This window comes from Aphelocoma coerulescens, chromosome 23 (assembly GCF_041296385.1).
Source record: "Aphelocoma coerulescens isolate FSJ_1873_10779 chromosome 23, UR_Acoe_1.0, whole genome shotgun sequence".
Classification (NCBI taxonomy): Eukaryota; Metazoa; Chordata; class Aves; order Passeriformes; family Corvidae; genus Aphelocoma; species Aphelocoma coerulescens.
In genome coordinates, this window is record NC_091036.1 from 5,079,783 (window position 1) to 5,093,668 (window position 13,886).

Here is a 13,886-nt window from a genome sequence, read left to right on the forward strand (position 1 = left end):
ATTAATTAATCACATTAAATCTTCCCACATTCCTTATTATTTCGTGTAGGCAGAACTCCTAATTCCTGTCTCCTACATGAACTACCCTGCATGACTAAATGGTGAACTCCTTCTTATCTGTTGGCTGAGAATTGAATGATTTGGTCAATAAAACCCAGACCAGCTGCATGTGCAATCAGTAGAAATGTTACAACGAGTACTGAGGCTTGCAGGAATTCAGAGCCCAGACATGTAAATGTTTGGGAGTCTGCTGAACCCAAAATGTGGGATGGCAGTGGTTACATGAGCTTGAGTCAGCCTGGGGTTGATAAATGGGTTTCACCCCTCCAGCTGGACTCAGGGGAGTGAGAGACCCACCAGAGTGAGAAAAAGACCTCAGGTATTTCCCACTAGTTCTGGACATGAGTTGAGTGCAGCATATCCCACTTCTTAAAGGAAGAAGGAAGGAAGAGTTCAATGGGACATGCAGGGGGTTTGGAAAGGGAAGCAGAGCAGCCAGGAATTGATCAAATGATCTGCAATGAAATTACCAGGCTTGGTTGCTCCACACCTCAGAAGTGCCTGCCTGGGAAATAAGCAGGGAATCTTTCTGGGAGTGGGCAAAGTTTCCTGGAAATGATTGTAATATTTACTTCCTTAGCCTCAAGAAGAAAACATAGCAGCTCATGTGAATAATCCACATCTGGGAAATAAACCCCAACTGTTCTCATGGAATGACAACAAAAATTCCAAAAAAGGGATGAAAAAGAGGATCTCATCCTAACTAGAATTTTTCCCTTCAGGGGTATTTCTTATGTAAGTCCTGCCATGCTTAGTTCTTTAAATTGCAAAGGTATTTATTACAGTTTTCTCTCTTCCCAACCATCCCCAAAGAGCTCAGTTCTATTCTTAACTTAAATTCTCTGCTTGACCCTGCAAATATGCCCACAAAACTCAGTGCAATGATGTAAGATCTGAGACAGGGAAAAGGGGAGTTAGACACTGCCAAATCCCAGGACTGCTGGGCTTTTGTAAAAAAAATTAAAATAATCCATAATTGGAAAAATAAACAAAATAGTATTTAATTGTAATTATTATCTATCACCCCAGTGAGACATGAGGAGCAATAAAGTTAGTTTCAGGCAGGCTGCAGCACAGAATGGGCAGACTTTTGATATGTTTCTTTCCAGCTGTGAAGCCTAGAAATAGGGTGCTAAGATTTTGATGTTGGATCACACAAATTTTTTTACAGCAAACAGTTCTGCTGACCAACAAATACTTTGGGAATGTGCCAGCTACAGATAAAATGGATGGAGCCAAGTTGGTGTTGTCAGCTTAGAATTATGGCCTGATAAATCTGTAATTTCATGGTTCTATAATAGCTCAGAAACGCTCTGCAGCTGCATAAAGCATCTGTGCTACAAAGAAAGAACTACTGCATGCAAAGTAAGGCAAAGTGGAGATTTCTAATGTTTTAGAGACTTTTTTTAAAAGGAGACAGATCAATTAAGAATCTAATAGCTATGATTTTTAAATGCATGGAAAGATGCAAGACAGAATTTTATAAAATCTGTTCTCCGCTCACGGGTATTGCAAAACTCAGTGATATCTAATCTTAATTTTCACTTGAACAATGAATCAAGCCAAGTGCTCTTCAACTAAGTATTTCTGTTTCCACTGAGAGACAAATTTACCTGAAAACTTCAGGTCCCCTTGTTCCTCCTGTGCATTTTTCCATTGGACCCAGTTTTTCCAGGCATTTACCCCATACATGTACTTTAGGGTCATCCCAGAAACAGAGCAGCCGGGGTAGGAGCCCTGCATCAGATTCCGGGGCTCCACAGCAACTACAGACTTCTTCCGTCCCTACAGGAAACCAAACACATCAAACAAAGCAGCATTTTATCAGCTCCTCATCCATGGATGGTTAGATTAGATTGTTGTTATTTCAAAATTTAAGGAATTTGTGTTCCAGAAGTACTTCCTTACCCGTCTTTTTGGCTGTGGGAAGCCATCCCTGTGTCTCCGTCTTGCCCGTGAACGTGAATGTAAACCCGGTCCTTTACTGAGAGGGTCAAATGAGTCTGAAGTCAAATCAACACCATGAAAAGTTTAATCACATGATTTAGCAGCCCAGGTAGAAGTGTCACTGTCACTGAGATACTATGGAACACCTCACAGTTGACAATCACACCCGTATATTCAAATAATGCTGACATTTGACTAATTAAGCAATCTGTGCGCTTGCTGCATAAAGATTGTAAATTCTCAATAGGACAAAATAGCCCCAAAACAGTGGGTGTATTTATTCAGAAAAATATGATCTTAGCCCCCACTCACATGGATTATACCCAGGGACACAGAAGTGATGAATTCAAAGGAGTCAAGCAAGGCTTCCTGCTACTCCTGTCAGGGGCTCTGCAGAGCGCTGTCTTTAAAGACAGCAGTAATATTTTAAAAATAGCAATTTTTAGTAGATCAACTATTGCAGCTTTAAACATCCAGTGTCACTACAAAAAACCACACAAGCAGGCTGCTGAGACAATGCTCATGCAGAAAGTTGTGTGTGCTTCTATAAAACAAAAAGTTTTTCTTCACGTTACACCGACCTGATGGGAAATCTGCCTCCAGATCCTGTTCCACATCACCTTTGGAGAACTGCTTGAGTTCTGGATCAGGTTCTGGCAGGGCATTGGATCGTAAGGTGTAGTGATTCAACTCCTCCTCCCAGCTGTGTGGAGTGGACACTGCTTCTGATTCCAGATCTCCACTGTACGTACTGCCCTGGTCTGCAACGAGAGGGATCACAGGCACCATGTGCTACAGGAAAGGCAGAACCAGGAGCTTGCAAGAAAAGATACAGCAGGATCAAAATCCGTTTGCAAAATAAAAAACCTGACTGACCTTTCTCAAATATCTTGGGGTCCAGGAAGAGCTCGTGCTCGGATGTTTGAGATCCTTTAGAAAAAGAAGGAAATCTGTATCTACACATGATGGACAGCTTGCACAACTAATACAAAATACTTTGAATAGAAAAAACGTATGCATTAGGTCATAACATTAACACACATGCTGGGTCTTCTCCACTAGAGTTCTCCTAACAGCTTTCTACCCTGGTCATGCTGTTGCAGAGGAAACAGAAATGAAGAACTAATGTAGGTTTGCTTTTCCAAAGGCTTCCATCCCTCCCTGTTTATTATTTGAGTCATCTGCAGGACATTTTGTTCATCTCTTTCCAGTTTGTTTCATTTTCATTACATGGGTTGGTCACTATCCAACACACTCTGACCTGTCTCACCCCTCAAGAATCCTCCATAAAAAGCCTGACAGGAAAATATTCTTTTAAAGCAGCTGCTCTGTCTTCTTGATTTTGACTCCTCCTTCTAACATGGATCTGGAGGTTACTGCCTCTGGTAACCTGTTCCTGTCAACACAAATCAGCATCTAGGATCAGGGAAGGAAATTTTTGTGGTGAAAGGACCTTCACCTCACTGCATTTCATATCCTTTTTAAAACCACCACCTACCACCATGAGAGTGTGTTTTTTCTCTCTCCGCATCTTCTGCAATCATTTCTGCCATTTGAAGGAGATCAGCTTCAAATGGATTAATGGAGATCTTTTCCTTGTTTTCCTGAATATTTTCAATGATCTTATCAGCATTATCTGGGGTAGTTGGGATGAGCATGGGAACAGGTACCTATGGAACATGTGGAAAATATCAGAACATACTTAGGGGTGAAGTGAAACAGCAAATACAAAAGTGAGGTCCCTCCCATTTAACCTTAGATATATTTTAGTACTACAAAAATGAAGTCAAAAATAACTCCAGACTGGACAGCTCTGTACTCTTCCTACAGTTTGGTAATTTTGTGTGATGATGTTTAACCACATGTGAATATGATATGATAATAAGGAGGGAAATGGCTTTGAGGACTCCACATACCACTTGCATGAACAGACACAACACCCAGTGACACAGTGCTGGGTATGCTGGACACAAAACAAGCCTGTAAACCACTGACTTCTGTAGTGAACTGCAGCATAACTTACAGGTACTGGCATCCCCAGGGGAACTGGTGTGTACTGGGTGTAGAGGTGGAGGGGCACTGGCACAAACACTGGTACAGGAACAGGTACCACAATGATCTGGGGTTGAGCAGGTTCTTCTCTTTCTGTTATACCAAAACCAGAACAAACCAAAAATTGTTAGAAAATACCACACAACAACCTGAAAACTAGTTAAAGTCAATACATTCAAAAATACTCCCTGTTACACAAATCCCATATTACTCTCTCCACTGCAGTACAGACAATTCCAACAGGGGTAGGAGATCAGACACCCACCTGTCTGGCATTCTTTGTTTTGTGTGTGAGGTTTGCACGAGGTGGCCTTAGTCTGGGTGATTGGCTTGCACAATAAAGCTTTGTTTTTCAGAAGCCTGGGTGGTTTTGATGATGGCAGCTTTAGGGCATCTGTCTGGGTACTTGCCTGTTTGGAAAACACAAATGAGGGCCGAGTCAGTATGGGTTTGAAGGATAACATAAGACCAGTGTTTGTTCTCTACTGTGTGACCCTGAAGAATTTAAAACTCTATTTGCTGATAAAAATCATCATTTATAAACTACTGCAAAACAAGCTTGCTAATGTATTTGGTACTTTCTGGTCTCCATCTCAATTTACTCTGATCCAACAATAATGTTATTTAAAGCTAATTTTGCTAATAAAGCTGATTTTGTTAACAGTGCAGTGAACAAATCTGCAAGAATATTTGGTTTCTGTAGTCAAATAAGCACTATAAACTTTTGACCTTGGAATGTCAGAAATATAAAGAGGAATTATGTTAAGGTACTTCTGATGACTAAAAGTCTGGCTGATACAGACTGATAAAACTGAGTACACTAATGTGAAACCACTGAAAACAAATGAATGTAAAAAAATGAACACCAATTCTGGCAGCAGCAGCATCATTTCCTGATTCCACACAGACTGACTATTTATGCTTGTACTAATTCCATGTCCTCCTAACTGTAATTTTCAGTCATGCATTCAAATAACAGGATCTATTTCAAGAGGGAAAACTCATACTCTAATCCATAAATGACACTCCAGCTAAAAGCAAAGCTGTCAGTCTTCCAGAACCTAAAGCTACATTAAAACACCTCTGTCTTTTAAGAGAGTTGCAAGATATTACACCACATACCTCAAAGAGCTCAAGAATAGGAGCTCTCAGAGTTATCCCCAGGTAAGTGGTGACAGTGGGTCCCCACAGCTCTGTTACCACACTACCAGGGAGTGGGGAAGGAAAATGAAGCTGCAGGAGCTTGGTTGCATCAGTCCCAGCAGCCCAGGCTGGTCTCCTCCCTTCTGTGCTGGTCCTTTTGCCATCCTATCCCACTTCTGAGCACAAAAGGCAGCCTTAAGTGCAGAAGCCAGACATGAATTACTTGAGAACCACAGGCACCTCAAGAGCTACAATCTGACAAGTTTTGCCTCAAAATATCCAATCTGTCAGTGGACACAATCAGACTTCTGTACCATGTAAGTTCTACCCATTTTTTAAAAAGCATCTGCAAGCTGGATGAATTTTAAATCCCAATCGAAAATCAGTTACAAAACGATGGTGCCAAATTCTTGGATACTTTACTTGTTATTAATACAATTTGGGCAAAATTGAGAAAAGTCTCTCGTAAAACTTACATCTCCTATTGTTTTTGCTGTCACAGTAGGGACTGCACCTGTGAAGAAAAAAAACATACAATAACATGTCTACTTATCATCAAGGACCACAATCCATATTCTGCCAAGGTCAAGAAAAAGAATTCCAATTAAAACTCATTCCCTGATGTATGTACATAAATTTAAGTCATTATTTATACCTAGGTAAAGGAAGGACAAACGCAACCATCTGCACTGACGTGAAGCATAATGAAGAAGTGGCCGTTGTTCTCAGTAAAAAATAAAATCCCTGAGCAAATATAAATGTTCAGGAATAGAGATGTAAAAGTACAGGCATCGTATTCAGCTGCCTTACCCTGTAAAACATTGTTGGAGTTAACAGTAGGCTGGGCAGCTGGGGTGCTTGCAAGGGATACCACGTTTGCTATGACAGGGGTTGAGTCCTTTCTTAAAGAAGGAGGGCCTGAGGAGGAGGCTGGTGCCATGGAAAGGTTTGCTGGACACAGTGGACAGAAGAAAATGAGAATAAGCAGTAAGATAATTGAGAAAAAAAGCATTTCTGAAACAACACCCACCCTTTCAGATCTGTCTCCAGATGAAAGAGGCTGCTGTGTGAGAAGGGGATGTAGGTGTCAAGCTGCAGCATTTCAGTTTAAACAGGAGCTGGTTCCACAAGCAAATCAAGCAAGAAGGGAAAAAAGCTCCCACCAAGGTAAGCAACAGATGTGCACCAAATTGAAAAGCTGAATATGGCCTGGTGTACACTAAAAACCTTCAGTTAATATTTTACTGGTTTTGGGTACCTTACTCTTGCAGCCACCATCACTCAGTGGGAGATTATGCCCCTCTTTAGGATCAGTGGTATTACTGCCTTTTGTTTCCCTTTCTCTTCCTGTCTTTGTGGGCCTTTCATCCCTCTGTGTCTCATTCCCTACAGAAATTCACAGTTCCTGTTCCTGTGGGCTTCATTCCCACCCTCATTCCCATTCCACCTGCTCAAGGAAACAGCTACAGCACTTGTTACCCTTGGGACTGATACTTCCCAAGAATCAACACTTAATGACACAGAACTAGGAACTCTTCACATGCCTACACACTGCACAGAAGTGGCTGGTTTAAGTGCATATATAGGAGTCTGAATTTAAAACAATTAAGTCTATGAATTTCACCACTTGATTGTTTTTGTTAAAAGAATATTAACATTCTACCATATCTTCTAGGTGTTATGAAGACAAGCTAGATATTTAATTTATTTATTTTTACTAGGTATCAGTACATTTTACCCCAACGAAACAGGCCTTTGTTTCATGAAAGTGACTGAAAGCAAGTGCTTTTGCTTCATCCTCTTTAAAATTTGTTTGGTACATGAAGCAATTGCATTTCATACCTACAGAAGTTTGAAACTGTCTCAGGTAAGAGTGATCTAAACATGAGCCTACTCAATAGCAACAGACAAGCTCCCCAGGAGAAGGCAGATCTTAAAGAGTTCATTGAAGTGAGTTTGCAGATAAACATCCATCCAACCCCACACATCAAAAGGCAATACCATCCCCAGCCTGGTTTACCTGTGTTGTTTGGGAGTGGAGGGTCAGAAGCACCTTGCTGTTTACAGAACAACAGAATACAAAGCAGATTGCAAAAATGCTTCATCTCCCCTTGCCATTTTATGGATTCGTTGAGTTTACCTTGTCTCTTACAACCATCACACTTTGCCATCTAAGAAAACAGAGTGAGGGAGAAATTGAACACACTTGGAAACACCAATAAGAGGTATGTGTACAAAATTGTCTACGAGAGGATGTGAGACTATTGCTTACCTGGTAAAACAAAACAGTGAATTTAGACATGCACTCCTCTGAGCAAAATTCTTCTGTTTTTCCCCCAAAGTGATTCTGGACCAGTTTGGGGGAAGTCTGTAAACAGTAACTGCACATTTTACAGTGGGTTCCCCAGCGCTTAGACAAGTCGTGTTTATAGAGCAGTTTACAAACTACAAGAAAACAGCAAAAAACATCCTTTAATACCAAAATGACAACCACTCAGCACTTCTAATTCCTGTATTTAGTGATGTCTGTAATAATTCATTGAAACACACCATTAAAATGTAAAGTGTGAACAGGGTTCTGTGTTCCTAAACCTAACAGACTCCTAACTTAAAAATACTAGATTTCTTTTAGTAGAACCAATCATTTTAAGGCAAAACACTTGTGACTTGATTTTTCTGAGACAGGGTCTTGCCCTTTCTTACCTTCACTACAGAATGTTCTATCTACGCCTGAGAATCTCACTGTCTCCTTGATAATTTTCTCAAACCTGCAGTATTCACACAAAGCCGTCATATTGCCCTTCTTCTTATACTCATCACAGCAGGTCTTCCCACAGAACTGGAACATTTTACCCTGCAACGCAGCCAGAATGTTTTGGTTTCAATGTTTGAATGAGTCACATCCCATATAATACATTTAAATTGTTAATAGAAACGTAGAAGAGTATTTATACCATTAGAAATCAGCAACAGACAGCACCAGCAAATGAGTCTCCCCATTTAGCTTTATAATAAAGCAAAATTTCCTGCAGAAAGCCCTCACCAATGTGCTTTGTCCTTGGATTAAAAGGAACATCCGTGGGTCCAAGAGACAGGGATGTGTTTATTAAGCCAGGCAATCATTTGGTTTGGGGTTTTTTTGGAGGTTTTTTTTCTGGTTTTAAGATCATGGAGCTAGTATCACTATTAATTTCATATTGGTTAAATGATACCAAATCAGTTTCAAAACCCTCCATAGCAAGTCTTTGCAAGCAACAAAGCAGTACTGACAGACCAGTGCATACAAACTACAATTTCTTGGGATTCTGCTGTGAAAAAAAGAGCTTGAAAAGGCCGAATCTTTATTACCTTGTAGTCAAGCAGCTCCGGTTTGGTGGCAAATGATCTGTTACAGTGCTGACACTTGATTTTCACAACAGAGCGGGTAAAAGTGACCTGCTGGCACTGGGCAGCCAACCTCTGGAGCCCTGCTGCAGCCGAGGTGCTCGTGGAGCTGGGGGACACGGTCGAGGTGGTGCCACTGGCTGAGACCACTGTCCCCGAGGGGATGCTCACAACGACCTGGCCCTGTGACTGGGGCACCACCGAGGAGTTTGGTCCTGCAGGTTTGTTGAACAGATTCTGTGGGAAAGCAAACAGATAGACTTTATTTTACAGGGTTACATCTTGCACCTGGGTATTTCCACTAGCAATTTAGCATTCTGTTAATTCAGCTAAGAAGAAATCCTAGATGTCACACCTGAAAAGCTACTACACAATTGTAGCTGCAAAAATTGCGTATGCTCCCATCTGACATAGCCAAGTGATACTGAGGGTTTGCTGAGGTTTTACAGCTGTTGCACTGAACTTGAACACCTGAGGGTGAAACAGAGAAGAAAAAGTGATTTATGCAACATCAAGTTGTATTGCAGCTAATTTTGCACCGTGCATACAAAAACAGAGTCTGAATGACGAGCCAAGGCACAGACAGAAGCCCAAGACGACGTTTCCACAGATTCAGAAACAGACACTGCAGCTGCTGTGCCTGTTGCTTGCCAGAAATTTAATTAATCTCCCAGTATCCCTAGGATGTCAGTAAGCATTTTTCTATTTCCACATGAAAAATAGCTGAAAATGTTTGCCTTGCTCCATGCAACACTGGGCAGAAGTAACAAAGCTGATCACCCCCAGGAACAAGGGGCAGAAGAGTCCCAGCAGTGGCATGGCACATGTCCACACAAGAGGTTTGTCTAGCTGGGAAACCCACCAGCTGCACTTGTAAGAGCAAAAAAATAGATTTAAGGTTGGTTACCATGTTTACCTAAAACCTAAACTGAAATGGCTGTACTGTCACTGCTACATTTATCTATGGTAGAATGTCCTTACATTCCCATCTCAGCACTTCCCTTTAAAAAAAAAAAAACACTTCCCACCCTCCCAAAAAAAGAATATTGGCCTTAACTTTCAAGACAAATAAAGTTTGGAAATGATCCACACAAAATTAAGTTTCTATAGAAGTAAAAGGATAAGCTTACCTGAAGAAGTGACCATTTTTACTCTGTATGCTGACAAACAGTTAACAGAACAAAACAGGTCCGTCTTCCCCAAGTTATTTGTGCACTCCACCATCTCAGCTGAAGATCTCAGAGATTTACACAGTGTGCAGGGTGTAATTTTAGCTGACTTCTGTGGAAACACAGAAGCTGGGTGTTCATTTGAAACTCGGCATTTTTATTAACCTGGAAATTGTTGCTAATATAGGAAACATTTACAAAACGTGCTGGTGTGCTTGAAACAGCACTTGTTTTACAGCTCTGTTATTTATGGTGCAGATACACTGATTTGAGCTCTTGTTTGAGTACCTTCCCAGGCCACTTGAACCAGTACCAGGCTGTCTGGGCAAAGGCCTCCACTGCAAACATCACTACAGGTTGGACTAGCACGGATCAGCACCTTGTATCAGACAACTTCAAACATCTTGCTGAGAATTGACATTTTGCTTATGATTTTTAATGCATCAGCTGTGTATGTAAGCAGTTTTCCCTCTGAACAGATGAGGAAACAAGGAACAGGGAGAAGCAGGTCCTGTGATGATGTCTGGTAGCAAAATGGGAAAGAGATCCATCTGCTAGTAATAATCACAGTTTCCAGTGTATGGTCCACAAATGGCTTTTGAAGAGAGACACAGGGAAAAGCCTGACTTTCATAGACACATTTTCTGAGTTTAAGGTTTTGAAGGTCTTTAAGTTTTGGAAAAAACTTTGAGAATTAGTGCACCAGATTCTTTTAGTATGACAGCCTTAAAAATGCACTTTGGTCTATCACCAGCTATTCCAGCTCTTCACAGGACAGAAAAAAGTACAAGCTTTTAGGGATTTAAAAACACCCACAAACCTCCAGAAACTATCAGAATGTACCTGACAATTGAGCTTAATGCTGTTTAAAAATCAATTAAAAATAGATTTGATTTAACCTTATAAGCTTTGAACATACTGGATTTTCAAGAGAACTATCACATATGGGGTTTTGATGTGTGATATAAAAGCAGCATGAAAACCTTTCCAGCTTATTTAATTTTATTTCCAGATTTGTTTCAGAGGACAACTAATTCTGAAGGCAATTTTCTGGATGAAATACATTTACCTTTTTTTTTTTTTTTTTTTTAATTCATTAGGCCTTTCTTGGCCTAAGTGGCCTGGATAATGGGACAGCAGAGTCAAGTCACAAAATGAAGCTACACTCTTTTATCAGAGGGCAATTTTTCCTAAAGTAATTTCATTAAAATAAGTAATTCAAAAATAATTGAGTTATTATAGTAAATTAAGGTTCTTTTAAATGCTCAGGTCTTCAAGAGGATCCATTATAATCAAAAATAAATATGAAAAGTTTAAAAGTTAAAATCATAATTATCAACTAATTATTACTTTTCCTCTCCACTTAATTCAAAGGCTACAATTTAATAAAGAATGCTCTTTAAAACAGGGAGCATCTCAAGGCTGAAAACAGTCACAGTGGGCTGTTGCTGGGGGGTCCCACCACGCCTTCTCCCACACTGGAATCCTCTGGTAGCTGGCCCAGTGGTGAGGGAAAAACAGAGCAGCACATTTGGGCAAAGATCAAGCAGCAAATTATCATTCTTGGAAGTGCTCAAAACCCACTTTGACCTGTGACACTTTGTAGGCATTGGGGTATTTGGTTGAAGGTTGGACTTGATGATCTTGGAGGGCTTTTCCAACCTTAATGGTTCTGTTATTCTGTGTAATGACAAAAGCAGTTACCTTAGATGAATACAATAATAGAAAAAATCAACTAGGAAATTGGGTGTTTCTTAAAACATCCAAAATCTAATCAAAAATTAGATGGATACTATTTTTAGTATTTTGTCCAAATACAGAATCATGGAATCCCAGAATGTTTTGGGTTGGAAGGGACCTTAAAGCTCATCCAGTGCCACCCCCTGCCGTGGGCAGGGACACTTTCCACTGTCCCAGGCTGCTCCAAGCCCTGCCCAACCTGGCCTTGGACACTTCCAGGGATCCAGGGGCAGCCACAGCTTCTCTGGGCAACCTGTGCCAGGGCCTCCCCACTGTCACAGGGAAGAATTTCTTCCCAATATCCCACCTAACCCTGGCCTCTGGCAGTGGGAATCCATTCCCTCTTGTCCCATCACAGGTACCTGCTTGTAAGCTGTCACACACACGGAACTGCAGAACTTTTTGGACTGTCCCTCAATCTGCAGGACATGACACTGGCCAGAGCCACTGTAGCAGTATCCTCCACAATATTCACAGCAGTTCATGGTCAGGTTGTTGGCCGAGCGGAACTGGGAGAAACAGGCGTCGCTGCAGAGCTTGTGCACCACGTTCTGGTAATTCACCTCGTGCCTGATCTGGAAGAAAAGGAATATACAGCAAGGAGTGAAAGAATATGTGTGCTCATGTCTGAGACAGCAGGCTGTGCTGAGCTAAAGAAATTCAAATGAGGAAATCAGCAATTACCACTGCATTCTTCTGGCACATGCTGCACTTGCTGGAAATGCTGTTGGTGTGGATAGTGACAATAGGTTTCCTTTTCAGTTCAAATGTGGACAGACAAGACTGGCTGCAGAAATCCTTACTGGAGTCAGTGTTGTCAAACTGGGCAGTGATTACATCCTTTGGATTTAGAATTTCTCTATGGAAAAAGAAAAACAAACACAGAGGTAAAGGATTAATGTTGGTTTCATGTCAATTTGCTGTTCTTGCTTATTCTGGAGACTAAACATTCTCCAGGAGACGGTGGATCCATTTAATTTAAACCCTTATTTTTTGCTAAGTATCTGACTTCATTTTTCCTTTCCTATTAGGAAAACAGGTAAGAAGTACGATTCTTAAGTAGGTATTTTGTGAAACATTTTGTACCTGGACCTAGAAGTGGCCTATAAAGAGAACAAGCTCTATCATTAAGGAGAAAGCAACTGTTTTGCACAGTCTTTGTTAACAAAAAATTTAGAAAGCAAGATATGTGGAATAATTCCTTTTAACAAATAAGGGGGTAGGGGAAAAATGAAAGACCACAATTTCTAATCACCATTAGTTCAGTCCACCATGGTCTGATGAGTATTTTAACTTTTTTATCTCCCATCTTGAACTTTGTTTATTTGTTGATGGATTTAACACACTGAACTTTCTCCTTATTTCTTCTCCCTTTCAAAACAGTCCCTCACAGAAAAGTTTCGAAGCCCTGAAGTCAAAAAACTAGGAGAAAATACTTATATAACTTCCTTGCTTGGAAGGATGCCTCCTTCTCACTTGTCCTGTCAGAGGTAACCCATTTTTCAACAGAATAAATACAAATTACAGCCAAGGCTTATAAACTTTGTTACAAGGCCATTTCACAGTAAGGCAGCAAGTGAAAAGAATAATTAATTGAAACCTCAAGTTTAAGTTCAGTTGCCATTGTAAAACTTAAAGCAATAAATTTGTTGTCGAAGAAATGATGAACAAAGCAGCATTCCTTTGGCAAAGTAACTTTCATAACTAAAAATAATACATATGAATAATTCTCTATAAACAGACTGTAGCACGATCAGCCTGGAAATTATTTGCCTCAAGTGAATGTACAGCAATGACATCTTACAGAGCCAGCCACAAAGGTCTCCTTTTGCTAATTTGGACATAATACAAATGAACAAAAAAATTATAATAATTAAAATGCTTTCAGAGCTGAAGATTTGTGACTGTGTAGCCAGCAGGACTGTGGAAAATGTATGTATTTTCTAAATTATTTTGTCCAAGTAGGCTCAAAAAAGCCCAACCTCACGTTTCCACTCCAGGCCTAGGTAGAAAGTAACTGATTTGGGGGCTGAAACTCCCATTACCTAAAAAAATCAATTCTCAATAAATATAATCTCTCTACATGTTATGAAAGCAGCAGTGATGTAGTTAGAAAATCTAAGACCTACAGAAAGCTAACATCACATAATAGAGCCTGAATGAAAAGTTAATTTTTTTAGAATCTAAGGAAATATTCTGCCTTGAATACATTAACTCACCCATGTTCTGCTTCATTTTAGGGATTCATAAATCTATTTTCCTCTAGAAGAAATAATGCATAAAATACTTTTTGAAAATGTACTCTTGTTAGTAGTTTTGAGATTGCAATGACATTTTGAAATGGCAAGAAAACGTGGGACCTTTTGAAATACAGTTTTTCGTATTTGGCTC

The 13,886-nt window shown here is 40.2% G+C and overlaps 1 protein-coding gene across 4 annotated transcripts in view; it reads right to left on the reverse strand.

The window, feature by feature from the left end:
• LOC138121866 (zinc finger MYM-type protein 4-like) overlaps positions 1-13,886 on the reverse strand; it is a 43,315-nt gene that overhangs the window by 10,947 nt on the left and 18,482 nt on the right. For 3 of the 4 annotated variants that reach the window (XM_069035789.1, XM_069035792.1, XM_069035791.1), the window contains 17 exons: positions 12,180-12,354; positions 11,858-12,070; positions 9,717-9,867; positions 8,942-9,057; positions 8,551-8,823; positions 7,906-8,056; positions 7,475-7,647; positions 7,223-7,373; positions 6,013-6,153; positions 5,679-5,716; positions 4,325-4,469; positions 4,031-4,152; positions 3,506-3,677; positions 2,884-2,937; positions 2,589-2,768; positions 1,969-2,063; positions 1,674-1,845 (listed from right to left, as the gene is read on the reverse strand). In XM_069035789.1, coding sequence (XP_068891890.1) covers positions 1,674-1,845; positions 1,969-2,063; positions 2,589-2,768; positions 2,884-2,937; positions 3,506-3,677; positions 4,031-4,152; positions 4,325-4,469; positions 5,679-5,716; positions 6,013-6,153; positions 7,223-7,373; positions 7,475-7,647; positions 7,906-8,056; positions 8,551-8,823; positions 8,942-9,057; positions 9,717-9,867; positions 11,858-12,070; positions 12,180-12,354 — 2,522 coding nt within the window. The remainder of the gene's footprint in view (positions 1-1,673; positions 1,846-1,968; positions 2,064-2,588; positions 2,769-2,883; positions 2,938-3,505; positions 3,678-4,030; positions 4,153-4,324; positions 4,470-5,678; positions 5,717-6,012; positions 6,154-7,222; positions 7,374-7,474; positions 7,648-7,905; positions 8,057-8,550; positions 8,824-8,941; positions 9,058-9,716; positions 9,868-11,857; positions 12,071-12,179; positions 12,355-13,886) is intronic. The other variant, XM_069035790.1, reaches the window with a different exon arrangement.